The 25,449-nt window shown below is 56.3% G+C and overlaps 1 protein-coding gene across 1 annotated transcript in view; it reads right to left on the reverse strand.

Annotated features, from left to right (window-relative positions):
• Positions 1-707: 707 nt before the first annotated feature.
• Ccdc85c (coiled-coil domain containing 85C) overlaps positions 708-25,449 on the reverse strand; it is a 64,864-nt gene continuing 40,122 nt past the window's right edge. Inside the window, exons 2-6 of the mRNA XM_051196588.1 lie at positions 16,761-16,834; positions 8,890-8,994; positions 4,934-5,029; positions 4,211-4,309; positions 708-3,460 (exon numbers count right to left, since the gene is read on the reverse strand). Of these exons, the coding sequence (XP_051052545.1) occupies positions 3,371-3,460; positions 4,211-4,309; positions 4,934-5,029; positions 8,890-8,994; positions 16,761-16,834 (464 nt within the window). The 3' untranslated portion in view covers positions 708-3,370. The remainder of the gene's footprint in view (positions 3,461-4,210; positions 4,310-4,933; positions 5,030-8,889; positions 8,995-16,760; positions 16,835-25,449) is intronic.

The following is a 25,449-nucleotide window of genomic DNA, read 5'->3' on the forward strand; positions in this document are numbered from 1 at the left end:
AGCAGTGTGCCCTGGGCAGCACCTGACGTGCTTCAGTGCCATCTGTGTCCTGCGCAGGTTGCTTATGCTCGTGAAGGTGGTAAGTAGCCACATTGGCTCAGTGAATAGCTTCAGAAAGGAGCAACGCTCCCTCTAGACATCAGCGCCTAATTGTCCTGGGGACTGAATTTTTGTCGTCTGCTGTTGTCCCTCCTTTCAGTGCTTCTCTCTGTGGCCCTAGCAGGTGAGGTGGCCCCGCTTAGCTTGTAACTCTGTGTCCTCTGTCGTCTGGAGGGGGCTGCCTTGCTGGGTGGCTGTCTCCTTTCCTCCGGGAGAAGGGAGGTCTGTCTGTACTTGGAAAGTAATGTATGTTTACATCTCTTTGCAAAGTCTTGTACATAGAGATATATTTTTTAAGTGTGAATGTAACTACATACTGTGAATTCCATCTTGGTTACAAATGAGAATCCGTCAGTCAGTTACTCAAATAAAATCGGTTCTGAAACTACTGTTTGTCTATACGGGACCCGAGTATAAAGGACATGCAGTCCACTGCAGAAGCAACCAACTTTGGAGGGACAGGTGTTCTGGGGTGCATAAGCTTCTAGAGGGATCAGGAACCCTCCCATTCCTGGGCTGGGAGTGACCATGCGTAGTTCTCAATGTCTACTGTAGGCCAGCCATCATCAGCCCACAACAGACAAGCACCACACACCCACCTGACAGGCTCACAAAGAGGCCTTTATTATCTAGTTCAAATAGACACTGTCACAATCTTATTTGTTACTCCTTTTACTAAAATAGTTCAAATCAATGCTTTTACCACACTATCAAAAGTTCTATTTTTTTCCCCCCTCTCCACAAATCAAAGTGGTTCAATAAAGGTAGAAACAGCCGAAGTCCACAGGGTCCAGCTCTCTACACAGCCAGGGCAGAGGGGGCAGCTGTAGATCTCACCGCCGTCAACACCTCCCAAAAAGCAGCACTTTACCCCACAGTATGAAAATACACCTCTGCCACTCTGCAGCCATGCATTTAGTTTGTTGCTTAAGAAAAAAAAAAAAAAAAATCAGTAGTATGTATCTCATCTCCTCTCAAGTTTCAAGAAAGAAAAATGAAAGGTCACTTTGTCTTTAACCCCTAGCTTGTGGCTGTTCAAAGGGAATGGAAATGTGCTCAGCAGATTCTGACTCCAGGTAGGCCACCTAGATGGGGCGGGGCGATGACCTCTGTCACAGTGGGGGGTGGAGCCAGGTGCAAGTGTCTTGTGAGCTTGAGATGGAGAGTCAGCATTGCAAAAGCTAAGGCTCCAGAAGGGGGGGGGGGGTTCCGGAAGACCACCTGTCCTCCCCAGCCCAGGGCTCACCGGGTCGCTGCTAGCCCCTCCTGGCTGTTAGGTTTGAGACGACAGCCCAGTGGTAAAAGCTGGGGCAAAGCTTGCTCCACCCTTTGGAAGGACGGAGGGGTTCTCCAAAAAATGTTCTTTGGATTCCCATGATGCCTCTGCAGCATTAGGAACGGGGTCACACCTCTCCAGAAGGGAAAAGTGGCTTCTAGGCTTTTCTTGGCCAGTCTTCAGCTTCCAGGTGCCTTTACTTATTGCTTAAGTCAGTGGTGGCTAAGCCATCCTGATACAAATGTGACTACCTGGGACTCGCTCCCGCCTTGTGTGGACCCATTTACCTAAGGGTTACTCTGGGATTCCTTGGCCTCAAAGAACCAGGAAGGGTCCTGCCTGCCCAGCAGAAATCACCGAGTACCCGGGCCAGCAGGTGGGGTACCAACAGGTTAATCACTTGATCATACATCAGCTCTTCTAGAAGGAGCTTCCCAGCGCCCCACAGCCAGAGAGTAGGCCTGTTCCTTACAGCGCCTGCACAATGCTCCCTGGGCACACGGAGGGCCGTGGGCCTTTCCCCTGAGAGTGTGGGACCCAAGGGTGTGGGCAGCAAAGATGGTGGGAACAGCCCAAGGTCACGGGTCCTTGCCTGGGAGGGGAGCCAAGATGCCACTCACCTTCCTGGCCTGTCCCCTTTGCTCACGGGATGTGGGTGGGGCCTGAAGGAGACCTGCCTGAGGCCAGGACAAGCTCTTTGGGCTCAGGTGCTTGCTGCAGGGGGCTGGAAGTGCCATCAGTGAGGAAGTAAACACATGGCACGGGGACAATGCCAGCAGCACGCCAGGCCCTCCTCTAGGTCTCGCGCATCACTACCTGTACATTTCACAAAAGCGCTCACTTGTCCTCACACGAGTTATTAAGCACCCCTCAGTCATGCTTCCCCGTGTGAGGCATGATCGCATACACTGAAGCACTTACTTCAATGCCCCGGGTCCCTGTAGGGAGGGACTGAGGCTCAGAGAGGTGACCTGTGAGGAGACAGCATGGCCAACAGGCTAGCCACTTAACATGTTCCCATGGGCTCATGTTAGACAGAGGGCAGAGGCCCACCGAGGTGGGGTGGTTTCTGGAGTGAACAGAGAGCAAAAAGGAACCTCAGCCCAAAGTTTTACTAGGAGACCAGAGAAGCTGAGTGACTTGCTGAAGGCCACAGCACATTAAAGCCAGAACCAGGTCATGCCCCTTCCTTCCCAAGGAAAACTCATCAGGGGCGGCTCCTGCAGCTCCATCCATACTGACCCTGGGTGCACCTGGGGGTAGGCTACACTGACAGTGACCCAGCTCCACGGCCCAGTTCCTCCTGTCCAAAGAGAATGCTGAGCTCGGCCCAGACACACTCCAGGAATTCCTATGTTGCTGTAAACCAGAAGAGGAAACTCGCGGGAGAGACCTAAGAGACGGCTAAGCCTGGCATGGGCGGGGAGATGTTGCCGAAAGGGTGAATGCGAGTAAGTAGCAGCTGGCACCAGGGTGGCTAGGCACCAACCCCCAGATAGCAGGGAACCCTGAGCTCCCAGCCAGCCATGGACACATGGGAGCCAGGGCTCCACAACCCAGGGTCCTGGCTATGGCAGGGTAGCAGGAAAGTGCCACCTGTGTCACAATTCAGGCTCTGGTGGCTTGTGTCCAGTGTGAGGGACAGCCAGGGTGGAAGGCTTGATGAGGGGCTTCCACCAAGAGCAGGACAGCCCCAGACAGCCCCTGGAGTCTCAGAAGGTTGTTGCTAGTACAACATGGAGCTCAAACAGGGAACCAGGCTGCCCGGCCACTCTGCTGCAGCAAACAGCCCCGGCTTCTCATCTTCCCAAGGTTTGCTGGTGAGGGAGGCAGGAGGTGGAATCCTGGCTGTCAGTGTCACACCAGGGCAGCCAGGGTGGCCATGTCCTATGTACAAGTCACCAAAGAGGAAGATGGTGGCTAGGCCAGAGTTTCTGCTAAGTCCAAGGCGTCAGACTCTAGGCAGGGCCAGTTCACGTCCAAGGAGGAATGGCCCTACAAAGGCCCCTTGAACTGGTTACCAGACAGGTGTTGCCGGATGGAAGGCTTGGTGCTGGCAGCATCTCCCAGTTTCCTCCAGACCACCTATGAGGAGGGACACGGTAGTAAGTAGATGGCTCACCCTGGTCCTACCCACTGGCCTCACATACCTACTGCCTTACCACCCTGCAAATTCGCCCAAGTCTTCAGAGCCGTGGAACTGGGAGAGAAAGCTGAGACCATGGGCAGGTGGAGATGCTATAATTAAGCCTTTGCCCACCATCACAGTTATGCCTGACCCCCAAGCAGCCTGCTGCTAGGTGTGAGCGAATCCTTGTAGATGTCCAGTGGCGTCCATAGACTCAGGAAACAACGTGAAGTACACCTCCGGGCATCTCACCCCACCTAGACCCCCAGGTTCAGAGCCTGGGAAGCCACTTTCCTGCTGGCTTCTGTGAGAGGCCAATAGAGATGACAAGTGGGAGTTGGGAGTTGAAGATGGGGCTCTGCCACAGGGCAATGTCCCACTTGCATGGCCAGATCTGAGCACTAACTGCAAGGCCAGAGGCCACCAGGGGGCACCAATGAGCAAAGAAACCGGGGCCCTGACTGGGACGAAGACTAGAGCTGGCACTACTGGGAAGGGACAGTTGTGGTGAGAGATGGTGGCCCTCTCCTAAGCGGGGAGGTGTAGTAAGTGGTAATGAGCCAGGATTCCCAGAGCCAGTCAGCTTCCCCCAGCCATAACTGTGCAAGTGAGAAGCAGGTAGAACTACACGCCCAGCGCCCAGCCAGTGCGCAGCGCCAGCACCAACCCAGCCCCGGCCCCGGCCCCGGCCCCGGCCAGTGCCTCACGTTGCACATCTCTCGAACGATGGCCTTCTCCTTCTCACTCAGGTCCTCCTCACAGCTGTCTTGAAGCTGCCTGTCAAGGTTTTCGTGTACTTCCAGAACCTGAAGAAACAAGTGTCAGATGGAGGCCAGCAACGAGACACTACAGAAACCAGGGAGGTTGGGCAGGGACTTCAGGTAGATTTGCTCCATGAGCTACAAAAGACCATGACAGCCTGTACCCATCCATGTGGGACACAGCAGTCTGTGCTAAGGGCCATTAAGAGTGAGAGCCCATGCACATGTGTGGGAGGTAACCCTGATACTCACACAAAGGAAGGCAGGACAGCCTGGAGCACTGCTGTGCTCAGGATGCAAGCCCACTCTAGACCCCAGTCCCTTGAAACCCACTTGTACCTAGAGGCAAGGCTCGCCTGGCCCTTCGATTCTCGCTCACTCACACCCCACCTCTCTTGGGCCTTAGGAGAACCCTTGCCCTCCAATACTAGGCCAGTTTCCCAGCCACAACACCTGACAGACAACTGACACACGCGACACACGCAGCACAAGTCCCATGGCGCTCCAGGCAATCCTGTGCCCCCCCCCCCCCCGGCCACCAAGAAACAGTCTCGCACCCGCACTGTTCAAGTGCCCTGAGCTTGGAGATGCAGCACCGGCGGGGACCTAGGCCTCATGACCCCATGGTCCCCCTGTGCGCTCGAGAGGGGCAAATAGTGCATTTTTTACCTTCATGGCGTGCACAACAGCCTCGGGCTTCTGTCCTGCAGAACTGTAGACGGTGGAAGGGGGTGAGGGCAGCTCAGGTACAGGGCAGGCTGGGCCCTGCAGAAAGAAAGAATAACACATATGAGCCCCCTAGGTGGGCCCCAGATGCCTGTCATTGGAGTGAACACCAGCTTCTGTTACATGGAGCCAATACCTAGACAAGACGAGACAGGGACTGTGGGGGAGGGGCGCACAGGTGAGAGAGAGCTGGGCACCCTGGAGCTGGAGTCTGCCTGGCTAAGTCCCCATGCTTCCCGGCCACACCACCCCTTCTACAGATTGCATGGCAGCTAGCAGAGCCAAAGGTGTGTTGGGGGGGGGCACTCTAGATGTGTGTGGGGGAGACCCTGTATGTGAGGGAAGAAGACCCCATATGTGGGGCGGGGAAGGTCGTGCATGCTGTTCTGTAGATGCAACATGGGCATCCCAAAAGAGCCAGGGATTAACGGTACTCAGCAGGCTGAAGAAGGAAGGGTCGGGCTCAAACCCCCTGTGCAAGTCCTGCTCCCGCCCCTTGCCCTTGGCCCAGTCCTCACCACCTGGGTGGTGAGTCAGCCACTGGCCACATGTTCAGAGGTAAAAGCAGAAGTCAGACCAGGCTGAGCAGGAGGAGACCCAGCCGTCGGAAGCTGAATGTCTACTAGAGTGCTAGACGCAGCAGCCTCCCTCCAGCCTCTATCTCTCTGCTGGCCATTAACAAGGCAAGGGCTTCTGCCTTGGGCTACAGTTACAGACCGTGGGGCAATAAGAAAACCCTAAGAAGTGCCCCAGGGGCAGTGGAAAGGGAGCACTCTGCAGACAGAGCCCTAGACGACAATACCCTGGCGCCTGGGGATCAGCCTGAAGACAGAGCTACTCTCTCTGTAAGACATGGACCCTGAAGACTCCTCCCAACAATCAGAGAAACTGAGCCAAGAGGGCCGAATCCTGTCCATCCCTGGCCATTCTACTAGGCCACCACACAAGCCGGGGCCTTATGGTTGTCCTTATGCCCAGAGCCTTCCACTAACAGCCTGAGCAGCAAGCCCATTCCCCTCGGGCATCCGGCATGCATGATCCCCACAGCCTCATGGCCTCACAGGCTGGTCTGCTCCTGATTGCATCAACCAGAGCCAGCACGGGCAAGGGGGCTCCAGCCCCACGGGCTTGGGGTCTAGGAAAGCCAGGGTTGGGCATGGTCATGCCTTAGCCTACTCTGAGCCTCAGTTTCCTCCCTTGGACAAGAGACGGGGTCCTATGTCCCAAGAAGCAAGCAAGACCCTGGAGAATGCCCGGTGGGTGTGTCTACAACTCTAGCCCAGGCTGCCTGATTGGTAAACAGGAAAATGGAGTAGGGAAAGGGAGGGAGAGGGTCGGGGATGTATAACCCACAGGGCTGCAGCCCAAGATAGGCTGGACTAGAGCCTAGAGCAGAGGCACACTTCCCCCACTAGCCAGCAGAGGGTGCCAGCCAAACAAATAAAGAGGGGCCTGGCCCTAGCACCTCACCCTAGGTGAGGGGTTCCCACACCCTTCCCTGTGGGTAGCGCCGCCCTGTCCCAGGGGAAGACCTTACATCCCAGTACATCCCAGTTCACCCTGATGCCACTGGCTGAGTTCCTCATCTGCACCAGTTTCTAACCGACTGCTCTGGGCCCCTCAATGCAGGCAGCAGGTGGATGACTGCTGTGCAGTGCCACCCTCCTGGCTCACATCCCCCAAGCAGCAGGTGTCAGGGAGAGCAGGGCCTGGGGCTCTGAAGAGGGAAACGCCATTGCATTGCTCAGTGCTCAATGACTGATCAAGACTGTCTGAGTTAGCGTCACTCGGACCTCTGAGGCCTCCCAATCACCTGCGCTGGCCAGGTCCACCCTGAGTGACTAAAGAAAGCCATCCCACAGATGAGGACAGTGAGCTTGCCCGAGTCAGCTGGTATGCATAGGTCTAAGCCTGGAACACGGGTCTCTGGCACCCCAGAGTTGGGACTGAAAGTGTAGAGACCAGCTTTTTCCAAGACGCCTGTCCAAGCCTGACTGCTCCTATCAGGAAGCTGGGATTGCGAAGCACCTCTCCCCTAGGCTGGCATCAGGGAAGGGAGGGATGGATGCACCTACCCACACACTCCGTTTGACCTGGGGACTTTCAATGCTTGACCTTGCTGTCCTACTGATCCCAGTGCACCTTAAGGAGACTGGCCCCAGTGTGGAGGAGGCAGTAACCTGGCAGAGCCAGCACTGAGGGTCAGTAGCTTCGGTAACTGCTATGGCTGGCATCTACAAAGCCCTGCACCCCGAAGGCCTGCCCATCACCTCAGCAACCCCTGCCCTCTGCCCTCTGGCTCCCTATCCTAAACAGGGCAGATGATTTGAAAGCCTTCGAGTCATAGCCACCATGGAACAGAAACACCTGCCGATCCACAGCCTCAAGCTGACCCCTGACCTCCAGGCCCATCTGGACACCACCAGTATGGCCTTGCCCATGACGCCCTTAATCCACTACAGCCCCAGAAGGCTCACTTCCTCCTCCTCAAAACAGTGTGACAGTCCTTCTTGTGGGGTGAGACACAGGATCCCCCTCCCATTGCCCCCGCCATGAGGCCGTCCAGAACCTTCCCTCACTCCACTAGCCTTCTGTCAGCACTGTGGGAGCCTGGGGCGTGTTCTCTAGAGGCCATGAGAAGTGGGTGGCACCGGGCGGGCTGACCCATCACCAGAGCCAGAGCCGCACTTCACAGGTGCCGGTGATTTCAAAGTCTTCGGTTCATGCCGTTCACCTGGCTGTTCTTGGTCTTTCTACACCACAGGGATGGAGGAAAGCAGCATGTAGGAGGGCCACGAGGAGGAGTCGGGCCTGGGGTGGCATCACTTAGTGCTTTGAGCCCTTCATCATGAAGCAATTAGAAGCTTCATCTGGCCGTGGGGCTCCTGGATAAATATTTGGATTATCTGCAATCTGTGGGCTTGGCTGCCTGCGCAGGGTCAACAGGTGGAGAAGGCAGCCAGGCTTCAGAAGAGAAACCGCAGAGGATGGCTGTCAGTGGTAGCATGAGCCCTCTTGTGCCATCGCTGTGACCCACCAAGCGGCCAAGGTCAGCCTTGCTGATCCTCGTGGGGAAGACAGAGCGGGGGCTGGACCCACACACTGCTCGCTCGGGAAGTCCCTCCAGATGCCCACACTGGAAGTGCCTGCCTAGCAGGGAGGTGTGAAGCCTGTGACCAGCTACAGGGACAATCTCAGGGGTGCTCAGCAAGGCCCTCACTGACCCACGGAGCAGGTGTGAAGAATGACAATTGCAAGGCATCCCACAGCCCTCTCTGTAGTCACAGAGGGGCAACAGACGTGCCGTGTGCACAGAGTGTGACCCAGAAATGGACCGCCACTTCCTGAGACCTGGCTCCAAGCTGCCACCTGCTCCCCATCCAAGGCAGGTCAGAACCCAGGCGAGCAATCAGCACACAACCCTGGAGGACTGTGGTGGTCCCAGTACAGAGCCCACAAACTTAAGAGGTTCCATCCCTAGCTCCACAGCCTAGGTAAAGGGCCCAACCCTAAATCTCAGGCCAGCAGGCTTCCGGTGTGCTGCAGACTAACAACTGAATAGTGTTCACCCGGCAGCCCCTGCCATGGCTGTCAGACACTGCCTTTAAAGTCTAGCAATGTCACCTACCCAAGGTCCCCACGAGGCTCCAGGGACGTAGGAGTGAGTCCCAGGGTCCCTTCCCCAGGAGGGTAGAGAGTAAGGAAGGTCACTCGGGGCTGGCAATCCAAGCCTAGGCTTTTGCCCACCGCTGCCCTAGACATAACTGAAGCTTCAGAGACCACCTGTATGCCCCGGGCTGTCACCAGCCTGTCTGAGCTTTGTCTCCTCTGGAGCTCAGGGCAACAATTTTAAAGGTTCTGGACCAGGAACTCTGGGGACCTTTGGTAGGGACACTTACGTTCTGCAGGACTTCCTGGTAGGAGGGCGGCAGGGACGCAAGCTGGGATTCTGAGTGGTACGGAGAGAAGCCTTTCCGCAGCGTCCGGAACTCTCCAGAACCTGCCTGTTATAAGGGAAAGGAAGACAGAGTCAGGTCCAGGGATGGGCTGCCAGATCAAGGAAGGCCCCTCATGCCAAGACCTTGCCCTGACCCAGGCACTGTTCTTAATAAGCATGTCACCCTCTGCATGGCAACGCGTCTGCTCAAGCACATGCTCCTAGATACCTTATCACAGTTCACAGGCTGCCTCTGCCATTAGTCAAAGAACCCCACCCCCACCCCTGAATCCACAGGGACCAGTGCAAGCCAGTGCCTGAAAGGAATAAGGAGGGAAGATGGGCACACGTGTGCTGGCCTACGATAGCTCCCCTAGGAGTAAAAAGAAAGAAAGAAAAATCTCTGCAAGCCAGGCTAGTGACCCAAGACTAGGAGCCAGAGTCCCCAAGGACCAGGGAAACCTCGTGATGGACAAGGCTTGGTCCAGACTTGCTGCCTTCCAGGTCCAGCCCCACAAAGGACAGCCTTCCTTCCTAAGCCACCAAGACTTCAAAGGAAAGGAGAGAGCCATGGGCAGATAAAAACTGGACAGGAATGTCCATAAATCAGCAGGCTGCTGAGTTCCCCAAACAAGCCAGAAAGGGAGGAGGCCAGGCTGGCTGACAGGAAGGGGGCAGCTGTGCGGCAGCCCTATACCAGGGGTCCCTCCTCCCACCCAGCAGCCTGCTCATCCACCCTGGGAGGGATCCCCACATCCCACTGCTGGCCTCCTGCCAGTCATAGGCTCATAGGGCTGAGCCCGCACTTCCCAGACCTCCCAGCACCCAACTGCCAGGGCCGCTGGCCTTTAGCACCTGCAGGGCAGACAATGAAAGCTCAGACGGAAGACAGGACTGTCCAGACCACCAGATCAAAAGCTGGGGTAGCCTCTCCCCCGACTATAACACCCCCAAACTGAAGAGCCCAGAATCCAGTCAGAAATGAAGTCTGCCAACAGGGCAATGGGGTATGCAGGGATCTGTTGGGCTGCGTTTGTTCAGAGGCCAGGGAGGGAGCAGGCACAGAGGGCTGGAGCTGTTTCCTCAACCTTGAGTGTGGGTACTCAAAAGCCTCCTAAGTGGCTTATACTAGGCTCTTACACAAGGCGTGCCCCAGCGGCAGCATCTGCAAAGAGACCTTCCCAAAAGACCTTGTGACTGGTGGTCAAGTGGAGCTGCGGTATCCTGACCATGGGCTTGTCAGGCCATCCCAAGGCACTAAAGACCACAGGAAGTGCATCCCAAGGCACTAAAGACCACAGGAAATGCATCCTCCCTGGCACAAGAGCCAGATCTAGTGGAGCGCCCAAAGAGCAAGTTTCACGAAAAGAGACTCTCTCCAACTGTACCCAGTACTCCTTAACCCCATCCACGGCCATCATGTCTCCCCAGGGGTTACCCCAGCTCCACTCAAAACCCTAAACTAAACCACAGAACACTCACCAGCAGAGACCACCTTCTAAGTCCCACATAAATACTCCCATGGGTCCTCAAGGGACCCTGCCCACCAGTGCTGTTCTGTGGGGACATAAAGACAAGCCTGCCACCCTGCCATGACTAGTGGACAAAATAAAGACACCAAAGGCAGATTACCAGCCCAGCAGAGAACACACAATGACATCCCACTTGGTCACGGAATCAGGAATGGCAACAGATTGTAGCCTGGGCTCTTTTCCTTCAGCCAAGGACCAGGATGGCAAGACCTGCCTTGCCCTGCCCTGCCCTGCCCTGCCCTCACCCACACACAGGATTATGTTTGGGCTGAGCCTCCCTTCCCACAGCTTCTCTGGCCCACCAATCAGACAGGCTCCTGAGCTGTCAAGTACTGTAACTGAAAATACTGTAGTGGATTAAGGCTCCCTCCCCCCTCCTCCCCCTCCTCCCCCTCCTTCCCTTCCCTCCCCTCTCTCCCCTCGGGGTGATTTCCTTGGGTGGGGTAGGGGTTTCCAATTAGCACCATACAACTCCCCACCCCTACTCTGGGTGAGCATCTGTAAACATTTGCATGTGCACAGGACTTTATCAGCCAGTCACAGAGCCCGGCGGGCGGGGGAAATGAGCACAGTCTCTCATTAGGGGCAATGTGACTAATGACGCATCAAATGAGTAACCACTGCCATGCTTAAATCCAAATGAAAACACGCTGCTAGGCGCTGCCTAGATCAGAACCAAATTCCTGTTTTCATCTCGGAGGGGAGGCAGCAGCTGCAGACCCCTTGAGGTGCAGGGCGTTTGCCTCGGTTGAGCTAAAGGCCTTCCAGGATGTACACCTGCCCTGACACGAGGAGCTTGGGTCTCCCTAAGCTTTCTCCTGACTGCAGCAACACTACCAAGTCCCCGCAGTTCTAACAGCCAACTCTGTGCTCCTCCCTCTCTTCTGAGCACACCAGGCCATCACACCCCTTTTTGACCACTGCTAAGACTTCTGAGGGGCAGCAGGAGGATTCTGAACCAGGGGTGCCTGGTTAGGCCTTGGCATGTGACCTTTGGCTACCCTACTGGACCCAACTGGGCCTTGACAGTGCCAGACTCTGTTGTTCTCCTACACCTGCGAGTCTCTCCAGGTGGAGCCCTGGGGAACGAGCCTCTCTAGAGTCATGCTGGAGAAACCCTGGCAAGCATTGTCTTGGGTGGGGAGGGGGGTGTACTGAACAGAAAAGGGGTGGCAGATGTGGAGATAAGGAGGCTGCCAACCCTGTGGCCCATCCACCCAAGACCCCTTGCTGGGGAAGGTGAGTGACCAGAGGCTGTGCCAGGGACCCTTCCTGGGCTAGGCAGCAGGGAGCATGACTCCCTACTCCAGGGGGATTTCATCCCCTAAAATATGCAGCACTCACGTGTTCACAAGGCACTTGGAGAGAGCAAACCAAGTGGGCAGCATGACACCATGCACATGGATGCAGCCAGGCCTGGAGTGGGATCCTGTGAGCTAACCCAGGGGCATGCCTGCAGGGGTCACTCAGACCAGAAGGCCCATCAGGAAAAGAACTACAGGGACCAAGGACCTAGAGCCTGGATTTGCTGTACAACTGGTGTGGGGGGGCTGGGCTGTTCATAAGGCGTGGGGTCCTCTGCGGACTCCTTCCCTGGCAGCCTCCAGGACACTGAAGACATACAGGAGAACCTGAGCTCCGAGGGTACCACTCGGTGAAGCGTGGCCAGGGCCCAGGGCGGCTCAGCCCCTGGAACTCCCTGGAAGGCAGCTGAGAAAGACCCTGTTTCTATCTTGGAGGTGGGGGACCCCACTGATGCGCCCATGGTCACCGCCCCTGCCATGGATATGGGCAGGACATCAAGGTGAGACCTTCCCAGGTCCTCCAGGCTATGGGTGAGCGGGTCCACGGGAGCTCAGGCACCACTTTCCACCTTTCCCATTCCCGCTCATGGGCCTGCCTCCCAGTTCTGATGACCTTCCCCTGCCGCCTTTGGCCTGGATTGGTCACCAAAGCGTAATTAATGGTCTGGGCTAGTCTGAATAATAATACACTTGGGACCTCAACAGCCTGCAAGCATCACTCCACCTAGAAACAATCAGCTCATCTCTCCCTGGCCAGGCTGGAAACAGGGAAGACTGCAGCAGCACTGGGAGGACTCCGGGCAGGAGAGGGAGGACTTCAGCAGCACAAGGAGGATTGCACAGGGAGGACTGTAGCAGCACAGGGAGGACTATACAAGGAGGACTGCAGCAGCACAGGGGGGACTGCACAGGGAGGACTGAAGCAGCACAGGGAGGACTGCACAGGGAGGACTGAAGCAGCACAGGGAGGACTCTGGGCAGGAGAGGGAGGACTGCAGCAGCACAGGGAGGACTGCACAGGGAGGACTGAAGCAGCACAGGGAGGACTCCGGGCAGGAGAGGGAGGACTGTAGCAGGAGAGGGAGGACTGCAGCAGCACAGGGGGGACTGCAGCAGCACAGGGAGGACTCCAGGCAGGAGAGGGAGGACTACACAGGGAGGACTGAAGCAGCACAGGGAGCACGGCAGGGCAAGCAGAACACAGGCCTCTAGGAAGCTGTTCTGCTACCAGGGGTGCCTAGGGCCACAGACTGACCTGGCCTCAGTAGACGTAATCTAGAGCAAAGCACACAAGAATCCAGGTTGTTGCTTGTCTCGGGTGGAATTCCCCAAGCGGGGGCTCATGGGAAGAGGAAGAAGACAGGAAGAACAGAGTCTCCAAAGACTACTGGCCCCCACCAGAGCCTGTCAGAGCCTGTAGACACGTCAGGCCATGCATAGCACCCGCCAGTTCATTCAGACCACTTAGAGCAGAGCAAGAGGGTATCCATGGCAGCTGCCAGCTGATGTAGAACCCGGACACTCTGTAATGATGTTGCTGGCATGGCCAGCCCCAGGCCCAGGGTCTGGCAATCAGTGTTTCTCAACTGCTATGACTCTGCCCCTGGGGACATCTGGAGATGTCTAAGATATCTTTGGTTGTTACAGCTGTTGTGGTGAACACAAGCCAAAGAGGTTTCCAAACATCCAACTAGGAGCAGGTCTGTCCCTACAACAAAGAGTCCCTAGGGCTCACGTGTCCACAGAACTGGAGTTTGCATCAAGATGGTGTAGACCATCTTGGGCAGGAATTCTGGAGCAGGCAGCTCGGAGCTGAGGGAAGGAGACAGGGGCAAAGTCCTGAACGCCTGAAAGCTTGGGAAAGACGTCTTCCAGGCAGCCTTCCACACAGTTGCTCACACAGGCCCAAAGGACCAAATTTATATGCCGTCCCAGCCCAGTGCCCATGGGCAAAGATCTGATCCTGTGACCTTTACCTCCTGGAAGCCACAGCGGTGTGGGACAGACCTTTGCTCTACCACTCTCTGGTGTAGACCCCTCCAGCCCTGGATAGTGGTGGTGGGGTGGTGTCAGAAGGGTGGGGGGCATGGGGGAGGCCCTCAGGCTAACCAGCCCTGATGGCACCCTGATCTTCAACTCCCAGCCTCTTAAACAGTGACTAAGTGCGGCAGGCAGCCTGTGCATTCCCCCATCCTTGTGTGTGGAACTCAGCAGCCAAAGTAAATTAACAGGGCCTCCATGCCAGGAAGCACTCCCCATCAATTTCTCTACCTGTGTCTGGTATAAATCACGGGCTGCATTTAGCAGCCCCGTGGTACCTGGCACTGTGTGGGAGAGCTCCGGGGATTTGGAACAGAGGGCAAGGGTGCTTCCCAGCTCCCTCCACACCACACAGTGCGGTGTTAGAGATGCAGCCACGGTGGCTCTGGCCGCAGTGAGAGACAGAACACCAGGATGGCTTGCTCTTTTGTTGAGGCTTCTTGGCAGGTCTGGAGGCATCATTTATCAGCCCAGCAGGGGGCTAACCGGAGGCCCCAGCTCGATTACAGCTGCCCCCACCCGGGTCCTGGCTGGGCACAGAGAATCTGCAGGAAAAGTAATGTGTGTGGAGCCTTGGGATGAATCATCTCGGAGGAAGCAGCTGTGTTGATGAAATTTTAAAGCCGACACGAGAAAGAAAATATGAACTGCACTACGGTAATTTAGCCTGTGAACACCCCGGCACATTTTTAATTAAAGCTATTTCAGAGTTAAACAGAGGCTGTGGGGGGGGAGGGATGGGGGGACAGAGGTGGGGGTACGAGTCAGGGGAGACTCGCCTGGCCTCCCACTCCAACCCCAAGGACGCATCACCTTACGGCGTCACTAAGAATCTGCCTCATTCTTGCTTCTCGGCAGTGCGCAATTTCTCTGCTTTGTGAGGAGCTGGGGGGTTTTCTGTTGGATATGATTTCATGACAGAATCATGAAATTCCACACACCAGAGCCAAGAGGCTGAGGAATGAGGACCATCACTGTGTCCTTCCCTCAAGATTCGCTCAAGATTCAAGTGGGCAAACATGGTCCCGGAGCCACAGCATGGTGGCCTACACAGACAGTGCCCTTGCTACCTGACAAAGCAAGCGTCCTCAGTTAATCAACCCTCCTGCACCTGCATGAGAATCAGCTCCCTTCTGGGCCTAGGAGACTGGGTGAGGAGCAGCTGCGGGGGCTGGGCTGGCTCAAGCGCCCAGCTCAGTCACGCTGCCGGGTGTTAGAGATGCGGTGTTAGAGATGCGGTGTTAGAGATGCTAGAGATGCGGTGTTAGAGATGCGGTGTTAGAGATGCGGTGTTAGAGATGCGGATGAGGCCACTGGGGCTCAGCAACCCGTTCCTCAAGCAGCTGGCAGGCAGATGAGGGTAGGGACGGGAATCCACAGGAAGGAACGTGACAGGACAGTAATGCCAAAGAAAGATGACAGCCCAGGGCCAAGAAAGCTCAGAGCAAGTGCAGACACTCCTAAAGGTGTGCACATGGGAGGGCCAGGGTGTAGACAGAGTCCCTCTGAAAAGGTGAGACCAGGCCTCAAGGCTCGGCCTCCTGCACAGGAGACATTAAGGGAAGTGGGCACAGCTGTAGGTGGGGAGGTCCTCCTTGGGGGACTATAGCTGCTGGATGGAGGGAGGGAGGGAGAGAGGGAGGGAGGAGGGAGGGAGGGAGAGAGGGAGGGAGGAGGGAGGAGGGAGAGAGGGAGGGAGGAGGGAGGGAGGGAGGGAGGAGGGAGGGGCTGCTATTCCATGGCTCTCATATTCATCTATAATACAAGTCCATGGCCTGATCCAACACTTGAAACTGGAGTTCCCAGAGGGACAAAGTAGCCCCAAGAGCAGAGACAAAGTTCAACCCCAACCCGTGCAGAAACAGGATCATGAGGTGTTCTCTGATTAGACGGTGGAGCACATTCCCTGTGGAAATGACCGTGGGAACAGCATCCTGAACTTGGAAAAGGGCTCCTTGCCTCCCTCTACCCGGGGACAAAGGCCAAACTGAGGCTGACGCTGCCCACAAACCACAGGTCCCACAGGAGTCGGGGCCCTGGAGCATGATGCTAGTCTTCCCTCAACAAACAGTGAAAACAGTGGCCAGACCCACACCAGAGGGAGCGACTCGCTTCCCTCCGGGCTGCATGTGGGCCTTCTCCAAACCAGCAAACCAGACGCTGCCCTTCAGCACCCCAACACTGCTGGTGCCGCTGCTCCCGGAGACTAAACTCACTGTTGAGATATGAGCCCCCCAATAGCCACCAGTAGACAGAGGAGGCCATGGTCTTCCTGTGCTAGCAGGTCACGTGGCAACAGGGCTGAGCATCCGAGCTATTTCTAAGGCTGCTTCATCCAAGGCTACTCACTTATGGACCAGCAGGTAAAACAGAGGATGGAGAGGCTGAAATGAAGCCAGGGGTAAGGTGGGGGAGGGACTTGTCAAGCTGGCTGGGCCCAGGTACTCTAATCAGAGCATCCCATAACCTGCCATCACCAGGCCCTCTGGCAACCCCACCAACAGCACAGATGTTTGTCTCCTGCATGTCCCTTTCATGGGACACCTCTCCACCAGCAGCCATGGCCACCCACAGCCCCCATTGTCTATGTGAGTGGGATTGGGCTTGGGAGGCAGGGAGGCAGACTTAGTGAGGGACTGGCTAGCAGGGAATGAGGGTTCCATATGGGTCTGTCAGAGGGATAAAATGGACCCTCGTCTCTGGCTGGGCCCAGTGCCAGCCGTGTGAACCCTGCACACACTGGGGAAACAAGGAGTCAACATGGCCGGCCAGCCCTGGCCACCCTAGAGCCTGGATTAGAGTGAGGATTAAGTCTGTGATCAGGCTTTCTGGAAATGGCTGGAGAGACCACAGGGGTAGGGAGGAAGCTACAGCAGCCCCAGAGAAGCTGGAGGTGGACGGATTCCAAAGCAGTGGCCACTGGGGTACAGCAGCCGGTGCGCCAGTAGTGCACTTACCTGTGGGGGGGGCTTGTCACCCTCCAACAGCTTCACCTTGGTCTCCAGTGGCCTGACGTAGGTGGATGAGGGATCTGCAGGACAGAGAGGAAGAAGTGTGTTAGCCACCAGTTCACTCACCCCATGGGCAGACCCCACCCTACCCAGACACTCCCTCCCTCCCTGTGGTCCCTGAAATCCCGTTACCAGAGAGAGGATGCTGTATTCCCTGGCCTACATGTCCCGGGGGTGATTCCTTCTGCTTCCAAGAAATTTCAGGCTCAAAAGCAGCTGGCATAAGTATCTATAGGCAGAGACAGCCCACCCCAGGGCCCAGAGTCCAGGAGGCCCCTCCCTGTCTACTAAGCAGTGGGGAGATTGTGGGCAATGGCATGGCAAATGTGATCAAAAACTCTCACGGGAGTGAGAGATGCCTGGGGGGTGGGGGTGTGTCTGTGTGGATGTTTCCAGAAGTGACTGACATACAGCTTAGGGGGAAAGACGCACCCTGAGTGACAGCGGCGCTATCCAATAGGCTGAGGGCTCAGGGCTTCAAGTAAAACAAAAGTGGAAAGAAAAAAGCCCACTACCATAGGCTCGTGCGCGCTCCCCACCCTGTCCCCAGGGGACACTTGTGAAGACGTCCCCAGTCACAAATCATATGGACCAGCAGACCCACCTATAACACATCCCAAGAAATGAAGTCCAGCCACCCTTACCACGCTGCCCCCCTTTTTTAATTCCGTCAGAAAAAAGGGCAAAAATCTCACTGCACGCCACCCCAGTTCTGCTGTCCCCATCCCTGGCTACCCCAGCAGAGCAGAGCGGCAGACCAGAGATCACCAGCCTAGGCCGCGGTGCAGGGTACCTGGTGTGGTGGAGTCAGGGAACAGAATTAGGAAAGGAAGAGACAAGCAGAAAATGGAGACTACAGGGCCTGTCCAAAGCACCCTGTGAGCCTAACAGGATGCGACTCCTCACAGCCACAGAGCCGCCCATGAGACAGACTTTGCACCTCTTACTCGAGGCCACAAGGCTAAGTGGCCAGCTGGGACTCTGTCCACCTGCTCAGGGAGTCACCACATGTATCCCCCGCTCCCAAAAGATGTGAGCTCTCCCAGGTACTTCCTACTCCAACCCTAACCTCAGAAGTTACGGGGCAGCAGACACTCTGAACAAAGCCCGCTACTGAATCCATCTCAGGGGACTTGGGGCTGGGGAATAAACTCCATGGGCTTCTATAATTCCTAGGTGGACAGAGGGGGCTTGGGATCTGCTGTGGACAGGACAGGCACACCACGTCAACCATGGGAACATGTCCACTCCAGCACAAAGCCAGCATGACCCCAGGGGAGCCCACCCGTCTCGCCTTAGCATCTTGCCCCTCTCCTCCACCCCTAGCCACAGGCTCTAATGAAGAACACTGCTGCCCGTCGGGATCTTCAGTCTCCAGGCCTGCCTAAGCCCACACAGGTGGACCCTGACCTGCCTGCTAAGGGACACTGTGTTCCCTCAGGTCCACAGGGACCAGCAGGGCCTCTGGTACAGACCAGGGGTGGGAACAGGGGTGCAGGGAGCAAGGCCCAGCCCGCTGGGGCTGGGGAACAAATGCACCAAGGGCCTCCCTCCTCCAAATTCCCAACAGTCACCTCTCAGGAATGCGGAGGCTTTTACAGAGGAGCAGCAGAGCAGCTCCCTGGTAAGCCTGGCCAGCCCATCCTCAGGAATGGCAACAGTACCGGGCACCGGGTGGTTCCAATGGGTGGTTCCAATGGGATGCTGCTGTCGTGGGGCCCAGCGGCATTACAGCTCTGGGTTTCCAAGAGTGTGAGGGACAGGTTCCTCACACACAGGGGATGTAACTCATATAACCTAAGACATGGACAGACCACACCAGTCTCTCCCCTCAGGCCCTGACTTTAAAGCCCCCATGAGGACCCTGGCCAGCCATGGAGGCTGTTGCTGAAGATGCCTCCGTTTTCTCACGTATCAGTCAGTGCCCAAGAGCTACTCCCTAACAAACTGCCTCCTCACACAGGCTCCACACTCGGGTATGTTGGGTCTCTCTAAGAGTGGAAAAGCAAAAGGTACAAATGGAATTCCTGTGGAGGAGCTGTCCTTCTGGGACACCAGCTGGGCAGCGGTCGGTCCAGTACATTCCAAAGACCGCCCCGTGAGGGCTGGGGGCATGGCTCGGTTGACAGAGTGCTTGCCTCCCATGCATGAGACCCTGGGTTCAATCCCCAGCACCACACAGACTCCCTGAACGCCTGCAGCGGTGGGAGATCAAGAGATCAAGGTCATTCTTGAATATACAGACAGCTTGAAGCCAGCCTAATCTACAAGAATCATATACGGAAAAAGCACACATACATACATCTTTAAAAAAAGAAAAAGGTTAGCCCCATTCTACAGGCGAGCCTTTAGGACCACGTTGGGCAGAGCTCTGGAGAGGAGGCGGCTTACTCACAGGGAGGTGCAAGCATTCCTACATACCTCTCCTCTGGATTCTCTGCTACATAAAATTCCCTGGCATGGCTACAAACACATGCACATGCAATCTCTCTCTCTCTCTCTCTCTCTCTCTCTCTCTCTCTCACACACACACACACACACACACACACACACACACACACACGTCACTCAACTTTGACTTTTCCATGTGTGACCTGTCCCCACCCAGCCCACCCAGTTCTCCAAACTAGACTCCCTAAAATGCCAGGCCTCTGGGTCCCCCATGGTTCAGGGCAGAGAGGAAGGAGGGGAGAACGGGGCCCTTCCTCCTTGAGAAGAGGCTCCCATTTCTCACTGGCCCTAAAACTCGCTCATGAGCTCATCAGGGGCCTTCCCAGGCTCCAGGAGATGAGCAGGTAATTAAATTAATGCCAAGGCCTGCAGGGCTAAGTCACAGGGGAGGGGAACGCCACTTCCCAGCTAAGCTGCGTGTATGCAAGATGAAGGGAGTGATCTCTGGAGAGACCTGTGAGCTGCCTGAGCTGTGCTCTGGGACCCACCCAGTCCTCAGTTCCCTAGGGAGCCGCGTAGACCTCCCTGTGGATGCTGTTCAGCCCTGTCTGAAGAGCCTTGAGCTTGTCCTGCTGGTGGCCTTCAAGCCACAGGCTGCTCAAAGACCACGAGGAGAGGCCAGCGTCACGTGGCCCGTGTCTTCTCCCCTCCTGGCTAGATGGTACCACTGCAGCCTCCTCCTCGTGGCTCAGCTGGCGGCAGCTGCAATGGCTACAGTGAGCTTCTCAGAAGCAGCGGCCCTCACAGGACCCAGCATCTGGCACCCTAAGGAAGGAGGACCCACCGCAGAAACAGGAACTTCACTGGCCGCAAACCCTTCCCACTGCTGTTTCCCCGGCTGGGTCTCCAAAGTCGTCCTCATGGCAGGAATGGAGAGAGGGGTTATCTAGGTTATCTACCCCAGGAAGCCTGGGGAGGGAAGCAGGGAAGGAAGCAAGAGATAGGAGATGGCAGACAAAGCCCAGTGAAGTCAGCCAGCCCATGCATTGGGGAGGGTGGGGGAGAGCTCTGGGGCCCGGGGAGGGCCAAGTACTGCGTCACTTAGGCTGGGGGGGGCTCCCATGCAGAAAGCCTCAGGGGGGTCAGGTGAAGTGGGGAGGCAGCTCAGAAGCCGTGAGGGCCTGAGGAGATGGGTGGGGCCTGCTGCACTGAGGAGAAAGTGGGAAGGCGCCTCCTTCCTGGGTCCCACCCGGGTCCCACCCAGTCCCACCGGAGCGGACTTTCTTGCAGCCCTTCCTCCTGAGCAAGGTCCCCTCCCCAGTCTTTATTGCCACTTCCCTGACAAGCAGACCTCATGGTGGGTCATTAGTAGGTAACCTGGGCATGTGATGCTGCTGGGCCCCACGGCTACAGGGGGCTGCAGAACTTGATGATGCCACTAAGCCACCCCCAGTTCAGTTCATTAAACTGTCTCCTGTCCCTACACTAGGAGGGCATCGGCGGCGGCGGCGGCTGCAGCCTGGGGCTGGTGGCAGCCTGGGGCTGGTAGGAAGGGTAACTTTAAGAAAGAACTTATATCAAGCGTGGTGACACACGCCTTTAATCCCAGCACTCGGGAGGCAGAAGCAGGTGGGTCTCTGTGAGTTCGAGGCCAGCCTGGTCTACAGAGCGAGTTCCAGGACAGCCAGGGCTACAGAGAAAAAAGAAGAAGACCTATAACATTCTGGTCCCTTCCCTCTCTGGGCTGGCAAGGGGAAGGCCACTCTAAAGCTGGTTCCTTCATCCTTCCTTTCTTCCTCCCAGCCCTGGACTTGTCTGTGTAGGGGAAGACACAGTCCCCACATGTATCTGGCACGTAACAAGTGTGCAATGGGAAGCCTGCAGAAGACCGACACATCTTGTGCTAGGACAAACCCCATCACACAGCGAGAGTGGGTCATGGAAATCCCCAGGGCAGGTTGGGAGGGAGGTGAACAGCCCCCCCCCATTACCACAGACTTTGCCTGTGTTTTCCGCTTCCTTCCCAGCGTGTGCAACCCACTATTCTCACAAGTTCCCTTACACGGCATAGGGAGGCTTCGCCCCCTTCACAGAGACACAAAGCACAGAGCCAGCCCGAGTCACAGGGGCAGTGAGGACGGACCCCACCCAGACTCTCCTCCCAGGACTCGTGGGACCCCAGCTACAGAAGCGCCAGGGTCGCTATCAGACATGATCTTTCAAGCCGAGCACCAACGACGACCACATATGCTTCTGCAGTAAGCGCCAGCCACGAGCCTCACAGGCACCAGTCCCCACTTCCCACTGTTATACAGATAAAGGAGGAGGGCTCAGGGACGTAGAAAGGTGACCATGGGCCCTGTGAGTAGGTAGCGTGGTCTCCCTGCAGACGCCCGGGCACGGCTGCAGCCTCCTCTTCCCTGGGCAGCCTTCCTTATCCTGGGCGCCGCATGGCAGCAAAGTCCACCCTGACCACGCTTCCCGCAGTGCTCGCCCTGCTCAACAGCAGATGGTCCTGGGCTGCCATTCTGGGTAGCTGATGCCCACATGCCAGGCCAGAAAAGTCCGGGAAGCTACATGCTCCTGAGTGCCCTGCTCTTCGGCTGCCGCAGCCCTTGCACGTCTCCCTGGCAAGCCCCGGGGAGTTCTGCTTACGCCAAGTCCACTGAGAAAAACTACCAAGTTTCCTAACTCAGGCTACCAGAGGGGGGATGAGCTCCCCATCACTAGGGGAGAGCAAGCAAATGCTGAACAGCCTCTGCGGGGCGGTGGTCTTTGCAATGAAGAAGATTGCCAGCAAGTCTGTGGTGAGGGTACAGCCATCAAGACTGCACAGGGAAGGCGCCTCCCTTCCTCAGTGATAGATGGGTTCATTCCGGCGGCCCCTCTGTCCCTCAGCGACCTGCCGGTTAGGTGGGAGAACCCTGCCTTCCAGAGCAGACTGACTGCCGGAGAGCGAAAAGCCAGATGCCCACAGGACTTGGAAAGTGCGGCATTCCTGAGAGGAAGCAAAGCAGAGTGTACTTACTGGGAAGCCAGAGTCTCCTTCCTGAAGGAGGAGAGCCCTGAGCTGGGCAGGACCCCGACAGCCAGACCAAAGGTGGGGCACACAGGAGCCTGGTGTGTACTGACACCAGAGCCGGAAATGCAGGGAGGTGGGACCTGATGGGTCCAGGAGCAGCTGTGCCGGCACCCATGACACTGAAGCTGTGGCAGCTCCCATTGCTTTCTGGCTGCCACTGCAGCCCCGAGAGGCTCGGGCACTGTTTATGGATAAAGCAAGAAGTCTGGGAGAGGTGTGTCAGGAAGGACCCGCCAGGCAGGTCGGGAGGCCTGGGCACCCTCACCTAACTGTCCTCAGTCTGCAGTGAGTGTGTGGGATGGCACAGGCCACCAAGGCTGCTACGAAGCTCTGGTGTCCAGAGGGCACTGAGAAGCTTTTTTCCCACTCACACCCACACGTTTCAGTGGGCACCCAATGTGTCCCAAGCTTGAGGCTCTTCCAGGGTGTGAGAACGGGTTTCCCAAGCCACTCCTCTTCCCTCCCCTCCTGTCTCACAGCAAAAGTATCGTCACAAGACAAGGAGACTGTCAACCTGTTTTTTAAAGATTTATTTATTTACTGTGTATACAACATTCTGCCTCCAATATTCCGGCAGGCCAGGAGAGGGCACCAGATCTCATCATAGCTGGTTGTGAGCCACCACGCGGTTGCTGGGAATTGGACTCAGGATGTCTGGAAGGGCAGTCAGTGCTCTTAACCTCTGAGTTGCCTCTCCAGCTCCAACTTTCAAATTCTTATGGGACCCCAGGCTCTAGGTGCCCCATTCCGGATTACATTAAGCTTGGTCCTTCTCTCCACCCACCACCGGGCACAGAGCACTACGTAACCACCCCCTGAGGGGTACAGTCTGCCCTCCACACAGCCTTGCTATTTTCCTCCCACAGTGCAGTCCACGTAGAGTTTTCAGTGGACCCCAGAGTCCCACCACCAAGTCTTACCGCCCAACTGGGCATGTTGTGGCTGCGGCCGCCTCAGTGAGGCCCCGCCCACCAGGGTCTGCCTGGGGACCCCTCTTTATCTGCAGGACATGTGATCCCCACCACAGCTGCGGTCTCAAGGGGCCGGGTTCTGTCTGCCCCCACCTCCCACACGTTTGGAAGCAGAGGCACCTCCGGTTTTCTTTCCTAAGCCTCTTTGCACGCTTCAGAAAGCAAAGTATTTCTTAACTAAGAAAATAGCAACAACAAAAAAAGTCACAGACTGCCCAACTAACTGCATGAAAATTAAAAACATACTTCAAAGTCAGAGGCAAGCAGCCTCGTGGTAACGCTGGGTATACAACCCATCTGACAGTGGCCAGTGTACACAGAATCCCTCAACCCCACAAAAACAGAACAGAGGGCCACCAAAGAGGAAACTGAGAGGCTGAGAAGGTGAGGAGATGCCCAGCTACCCATCCGTGGAGGCAACAGCCCATGCTAGGGAGGTGGCCTGTCAGTCACTGACGGAGGTGGGAAGGACGATGCCAGCCATGAGCCACAAGAGGCGGACACACACACACACACACACACACACACACACACACACACACACGCACGCACGCACGCACGCACACACATGCACACGACTGCTGCTGACTGCCCAGCAGGACAGGGTCCCTGGCTGGCTTCCTGTGACTGAAAGGCTCAACCCTTCCAGAAATTGAGAGACAAAGACACAGGTACAGGACATCTGCCAGCACGGCCTCCCCAGGGGGCCAGACAAACAGTGGTCAAACAATGATAAAAATAGAGGCGTCTGAGCCACATATTGCACAAGGATGCATCTCAGAAACAAGACGGATGGGGGATGTCCTTCTGTATGCTCATGGGTGGTGGGGAGCACGTCCCCCAAGGACAGCATTTGTGTAAGGCTTCGGAACCCTGTGAAGCACAGCCACGTAGTGTTTACAGACAAGCTGCCGGACAGGAAGGATGGAAAACCATACAAAGGAGAAAGAGTGCCTGACGGTGGTTCAGTCGGGGAAGAGGAGAGGGTGGAAGAGGCAGAGGCTGGAGCAGAAGACACACAGGCCGCCCTCCACTCTGCCTGAAGAGCCTGAAAAGGTCTGAGGCCAGCGTGCCTGGCTGCTCACAATGTAGCTAGGAGTGCTATGGAGGTAAATGCCCATCGTGTTCTCAAGCTTACTGTTTCATGTATTTGTTAATCATTTTTTGATAACTTTTAAGGTAAATATGATATAAATAGGTAAATGACACAGGAAACTCCTGGGCCATCCCTAGCCTGCCTCCAGACAGTCCCTAACAAAGGCTTCTGCCTCCGTAGGTACCTCTGATCCTGAAGGGAGCAAGTCTGTACGTGAGAATGGGTGGGGGGGGGGGGTGACAGACAGGAAGTCTTCCTGACAGTGGGAAACCACCCGCCACCAGCAGCTCTTGGTTCCACCTGCTTTATGAACTTGAACAAGCCCCTTCCTATTCCCAGTCCTCTACCCACTCCAAGAAATGAGGGCAGAAGGCCAAGACACTCCAGAGGGCATGACAGGGCTCTGACTCCGTCTCCCTGGAGACAGCATCCCTGTAATTAGTTAAGCAGGGCAGCGAAGATCTGCCCAGGGAGGATAGAGGCAAGCCTATAAACAGCGTCTAACCAATAGCAGGGTGGTGGAAAAGGTTAGGGACAAGCCCGGCCTGACAGAGCTGCCCTGGCCAAGTTTCCTGCTAGGGAGGCATTCTCCAGTCACTGGGACAGGTAACAGGTGCTGAGTAGAGGCCAACTCCCAGGAGAGTTGGGTCAGAAGGAGCAATGTAGGGGCCCAGGAGACCGCGCAGTTGGTGAGGTGCCTGCTGGGCAAGCATGAGGACCTGTGTTCAGACCCCCAGAACCCATGAAAAAGGCCATTCACAGCAGTGCATGCCCTCTAACCCAACAGGGGTACGGAGGCCCAAGGGGAATACAGACCCATCCCTGGAACTCCCCAGCCAACCCAGGGCGGCTGAATTCATAAGCCTCGAGATCAGGGGAGACCCTGCCTCAAAAAGTAAAGATGGAGAGTGATCAAGAAAGACACACACATGTGCACACACTCACACTAGCAAGCACATACACACCACACGTGCACACCAAAAAGGAAGTGTGCAGCCAAGAGCCCCTCCATGAACCCTCACGTCTCCATTTCCCCAATGACAAATGAAGGCCTTGCTCTGAATAAGATCCTCAGCCCAGGTGAACAGGAGCCAG

Source organism: Phodopus roborovskii, unplaced genomic scaffold, assembly GCF_943737965.1.
Source record: "Phodopus roborovskii unplaced genomic scaffold, PHOROB, whole genome shotgun sequence".
In the NCBI taxonomy this organism is placed as follows: Eukaryota; Metazoa; Chordata; class Mammalia; order Rodentia; family Cricetidae; genus Phodopus; species Phodopus roborovskii.